This window comes from Aquarana catesbeiana, linkage group LG01 (genome assembly GCF_042186555.1).
Source record: "Aquarana catesbeiana isolate 2022-GZ linkage group LG01, ASM4218655v1, whole genome shotgun sequence".
Lineage (NCBI taxonomy): Eukaryota > Metazoa > Chordata > Amphibia > Anura > Ranidae > Aquarana > Aquarana catesbeiana.
Window position 1 is genome coordinate 152,293,819 of NC_133324.1, and position 6,000 is coordinate 152,299,818.

Consider the following 6,000-nt stretch of genomic DNA (forward strand, 5'->3'; position numbering starts at 1 on the left):
CAGTTTGATGACTGATCCATTGGTTTCATTTTAAAAGTAAAAATCATTCATGGGTAGGGCCTATAATAAAAGGATTCCTAATATACCACTAGAAAAAAAAATTAGAGGGAGGAAAGCCACATTATATTATCTATTGTGATGCTGGTAGCTAAGTAGCATCAAACAAGCCGGAAACATAATAATAAACCCAAACAGTTACAAAAACAAACCTCACGCCCACATTGCATAAAAAAAAAAGATTGTTTGTATGTTAATGAAGCTCATTTTTCCTCTTCCAATCTACCAAGTCGCCTTTATGTTTATACGGTGTAGCATCAATAAAATAACATCTGTCTAAATATGCTGTAATCGAACTAGCATCTGCCAGAGCATCATATAGAAGGAATACATATTAAAGAAATAAAACAAGGACTGCTTTCAGGACAGCTGCAAGGATGTGCTGTATCATTCTCCATAATTTATTTTTTTTCCCCTAGAATCTGAAAAGAACAAGTGCAACACTTCCTAATCAGTACTCAAGGGATCATTGAGGTCAAAAGTCTGCATGATGGTTTTATTAAGGCATTTAAGTCATGAAGACACCAGCTGGGACTGTCTGGATGTCTGTGCACAGGTTAAATAACCACCGAAGAAGGATTATATCTGAGCTAAACAAATCTGGGAACCCTAATTAGACTTTTTTTTAAATGACTGGACAATAACCACAAGTGAGTCTGCAATCTCTGCAGTAAGATCTGTGCTTCTTCTAAGAACTGCCCTCATCATCCAAACTGGAGAGAGGCAGAGGGTGACTACAGGGGGAATGCTACCAAAGCTAAGGGTGGGTGCAGGAATCACATTCATTTCATCTCAGGACCTAAGTGCATGGACAATCAATACCTGCAAATGCACCGGAAAATATGTCTCTTAAGAGCAAAATCATTTGCTGAGTCCAAGTGCTTATTAAAGCTGTTCCGGATACCTTTTGACTTTTTGTTCCAATCTATAATCTAATGACAGCAATGTTGGCTTTACTGATTGCACACTTGTTTCCTTGGTAGATAAATCTATATGCTGCACACTGGCCAAATAAACAAAATGCATCTCGCTCTAGCTATACGATCCCTTTTCGGTTAATAGTGTCTTTTTTTCCCCCTGTAGATTGATACAGATGTTCTAAATCAGAACTGTTCATGGGAGCAGAGGTTGACACGGAGGAAATATGGAACAGCCTTTGTACTGAGGGAGAAAGGGATTTATTTTATGGATGCGGTCACTCCCATTGTGATATTTATATTAATTTGGGAGATCAGATCAGTGCCTGTTCACACAATTTAAAGCCCCAAAGGCTTCATTATCTTTCAGGCAAAGAAAACGAACTACACAGTCTAGTAAGCACTAATCTCATCCATTCCTTTCATCCATAGACCTACTCCTACAAGCCATGATGAATTGTCTGCATTTAACAAGACCTTTCCCCCTAACAAGCGAAGTTAGGGAGCTATTCGATTCACAGAACAGATGCCAGCCACAAGAGCAGATAGATCTTCAGCAGAGGTGCAGAGCTCAGAAGCAGGCAGAGGTGCAGAGATACACAGCAGGCAAGGGAACATAGCCCCACATTAGTTGCAGGTCAGGGACGCATCTAATATATAGGCAACTAGGCACTTGATTAAGGCACCACTGTTCAGTTGGGACATGCAACTGTTATTAGCTGAGTTGTGCAATTTTATTTATTTATTTTATTTTTTGTGGTCCTTTTCCTTTACTAACCATTTCTGCAAAAACTGTAATAAAGAAGATCTGCATAGTGAGGAATGTTTGGATTGCTAATTAGAAAACATTTAATCCCAATGCCTAGGGCAGCATAAGGTCAAAATATGGCATGAAGTTCAAAAGAAAAATGAAGCAAGTACAAAGTGGGGAGAAGATCTCAGAGTAAGGTTAGAGTAAAGAAGCCCACTGGCACAGGTGAAGCCAGGTGCAGGCTGCATTTAAAAGAACAGGCAGAATTTAAGCTGCATAGCCCGGGCAGTGCCTAGGTTGCAAAGACTATACATTGACTGATGTGCATAGACCGGGTGCAGGCTAGGGTATATACAGTAAGTCAGGTACAGACTGAGGTGCATAGCCAAGGTACAGGCTAGCGTGCATAACTAAGACACGGGACAGGGTGCACGGCTCAGGTGCAGGGAAAGGTGCATAGCCCAGGTATGGGCTGGAGTTTATAGCCCATGTACAAATTCAATTGCATATTTCAGGCATAGACTCTGAAAAAGACTAGGTAAAACCCGGAATGCATAGATGAGGTACGCAGCGGAATGCATAGTTCAGGTACATGGTGGGAGGTATATACGAGGTACATTTTGAAGTATATAAACCAAGTACACACTGAGTGTTTAGACCATGTGCAGGATGGGATACACAGACTAGGTGCAGTCTGGGATGTATGGGCCAGGTACACATTTGGATGTATAATCCAGAGACAGGTTAGAGGGCATTTTTTTAAGTACAAGCTGGGGGGCATAAACTAAGTACAGACTGTGAGGTATAACCCAAGTACAGGCTAGAGTGCATAGTTCAGGTACAGGCTAAAATGTATATTCTATCTAGATATAGACTAGGGGCCATGGTCCAGGTACAAGCTAGGGTGCATATTACAGGTACTGACTGGGATGTATAACCCAGGACAGGCTGGGGCATACACTAGGTACAGACTGGGATGTACTACCCAGGTACAGACTAGGTGCATAGACTAGGCACAGACTGGGATGTACTACCCAGGTACAGACTAGGGGCATAGACTAGGCACAGACTGGGATGTACTACCAGGACAGGCTAGGGGCATAGTCTAGGTACAGACTGGGATGTACTGTCCAGGACAGGCTAGGGGCATAGACTAGGTACAGACTGGGATGTACTGTCCAGGACAGGCTGGGGGCATAGTCTAGGTGCAGACTGGGATGTACTACCAGGACAGGCTAAGGGCATAGTCTAGGTACAGACTGGCATGTACTGCCAGGACAGGCTAGGGGCATAGTCTAGGTACAGACTGGGATGTACTGCCAGGACAGGCTAGGGGCATAGTCTAGGTACAGCCTGGGATGTACTGTCCAGGACAGGTTAGGGGCATAGTCTAGGTACAGACTGGGATGTACTGTCCAGGACAGGCTAGGGGCATAGACTAGGTACAGACTGTGATGTACTGTCCAAGACAGGCTGAGGGCATGCACTAGGTATAGATTGGGATGTACTGTCCAGGACAGGCTGGGGACATGCACTAGGTACAGACTGGGATGTACTGTCCAGGACAGGCTGGGGGCATAGACTAGGTACAGACTGGGATGTACTGTCCAAGACAGGCTGAGGGCATGCACTAGGTATAGATTGGGATGTACTGTCCAGGACAGGCTGGGGGCATGCACTAGGTACAGACTAGGATGTACTGCCAGGACAGGCTGGGGGCATAGACTAGGTACAGATTAGGATGTACTGTCCAGGACAGGCTGGGGGCATGCACTAGGTACAGACTAGGATGTACTGCCAGGACAGGCTGGGGACACAGACTAGGTACAGACTGGGATGTACTGTCCAGGACAGGCTAGGGGCATAGACTAGATACAGACTAGGATGTACTGTCCAGGACAGGCTAGGGGCATAGACTAGATACAGACTAGGATGTACTGCCAGGACAGGCTGGGGACACAGACTAGGTACAGACTGGGATGTACTGTCCAGGACAGGCTAGGGGCATAGACTAGATACAGACTAGGATGTACTGTCCAGGACAGGCTAGGGGCATATACTAGGTACAGACTAGGATGTACTGTCCAGGACAGGCTAGGGGCATGCACTAGGTACAGACTAGGATGTACTGCCAGGACAGGCTGGGGGCATAGACTAGGTACAGATTAGGATGTACTGTCCAGGACAGGCTGGGGGCATGCACTAGGTACAGACTAGGATGTACTGCCAGGACAGGCTGGGGACACAGACTAGGTACAGACTGGGATGTACTGTCCAGGACAGGCTAGGGGCATAGACTAGATACAGACTAGGATGTACTGTCCAGGACAGGCTAGGGGCATAGACTAGATACAGACTAGGATGTACTGCCAGGACAGGCTGGGGACACAGACTAGGTACAGACTGGGATGTACTGTCCAGGACAGGCTAGGGGCATAGACTAGATACAGACTAGGATGTACTGTCCAGGACAGGCTAGGGGCATATACTAGGTACAGACTAGGATGTACTGTCCAGGACAGGCTAGGGGCATGCACTAGGTACAGACTAGGATGTACTGCCAGGACAGGCTGGGGACACAGACTAGGTACAGACTGGGATGTACTGTCCAGGACAAGCTAGGGGCATAGACTAGATACAGACTGGGATGTACTGTCCAGGACAGGCTAGGGGCATAGACTAGGTACAGACTAGGATGTACTGCCAGGACAAGCTGGGGACACAGACTAGGTACTGAGTTAAGCACAGAAGTTCTGTGCAAGGGGTCAGGCTAGGATACTGGAATGTGCAGCCCAGCTAAAGATATAAAGATAAGGTGTAAAACACATCCCTCTTCTACTCATAAGCTTACTATGAATGGATGGGAACTGCCATGATTTAACTCTTTATGACCTAGCTGCACCAATTTCAACCACTGCACAAATCCATTTCAACTTTAAATAATGAAATATTACCTATGCAACTTTTAAAGACAGAAGTGGATTTCTAAAGCCCCAGCAAAGCATAAAGTTAAAGCACTCATAATTGGGGGTCTTGTAGGAAAGCCATGCTGAAGTGGTCCTCTGCCTTCCCAGCCTAATTTCCAAGGCTTTGCTGCATCTCCCATCACCGCAATCTACACCGGGAAAGGAGGGTGGAAAGGAGAGGGATGGAGAGGAGAAGGATGGGGAGGAGAGGGATGGGGATGAGAGCGATGGAGAGGATAGGGATGGGGATGAGAGCGGCGGAGAGGAGAGGGATGATGAGGAGAAGAGAGAGATAAGGAGAAGAGAGAGATGAGGAGAGGAGAGGGAAGAGATGGAGAGAAGGATGGAGATGAGAGGGATGGGGAGCAGTGCCCTGCGGATAACCGCTGATAGGGATTACAATTAAGCCCTTTCCCTGTCATCTCATTAAGACCATTGGGAAGCAGATGATGTGTGCAGATGGCAGAAGGCTAATCCAGTCGGAGCTCCGGCTTGTCCCCCGTGTTCAGAGCGGATCACGTCATCCATCCCCGGTATCCCCGGTGCACAACTCCGGAGCTGTCACTCCATCTAGGTAACTTGCAATGAAAGTGCCGGACACATCATCATCATCACTTACCTTCTACTAGCAGAGGGACCCAAAAGCTGAGGCTGATCAGGAGACGTGTGACCCCCTTCAGTATCATGGTTGTGGGTCACTAAACGAAAGGAAAAGCTGGTACAAATGATGTCCCCAGGAAAGACACACTCCGGTCCCGGGAAGAGGTCCCCAATGGTCCTTAGTATTCCTCGCGATGGCCAGTATCCGGGCAGATAGGTGGTGGAAGGAGAGGAGGATGGGAGATGAGAGCCGGCTGGCCGGTCGGAGAGTGTATAGAAAGACGGGGAGTCCCGGCTCCTTCCCTCCGCTCACACACCGACCTCCTTGTGCTGGAGGAGAGAATGGGAAGGAGCAGAGAGGATCGCACATACACACTGAGGATAGGGAGAAGGATCGCACCGCCCAGACACCTGCTCCTCCTGCTTACTTACTTCATCCTTCTCACTTGGGCTTTGCTACACAGCTCTGCTCTTAAAGGATCTGTAACCCCAATAATTGTGTTAGTATTGGAAGATTGGTGTGCAGGCATGCACTCAGAATCCTTCCTGGGTTAAAGGAGACAAATAATACACACAGGAACCTAGATGGATGGGGTGTGCAGCAAGAGGAAGGAGCTCCTGATCCCCTATATAGATCCTTAGTGAGACCTCATTTACAATAATGTGTCCAGTTCTGCAGACCTCTTTACAATACTGTGTCCAGTTCTGG

The 6,000-nt window shown here is 47.0% G+C and overlaps 1 protein-coding gene across 1 annotated transcript in view; it reads right to left on the bottom strand.

Moving 5' to 3' along the window:
* Positions 1-5,715, bottom strand: part of EDIL3 (EGF like repeats and discoidin domains 3) — a 1,025,075-nt gene extending 1,019,360 nt beyond the window's left edge. The window contains exon 1 of the mRNA XM_073624465.1: positions 5,311-5,715. Within this exon, the coding sequence (XP_073480566.1) occupies positions 5,311-5,377 (67 nt within the window). The 5' untranslated portion in view covers positions 5,378-5,715. The remainder of the gene's footprint in view (positions 1-5,310) is intronic.
* Between the last annotated feature and the right edge of the window lie 285 nt (positions 5,716-6,000).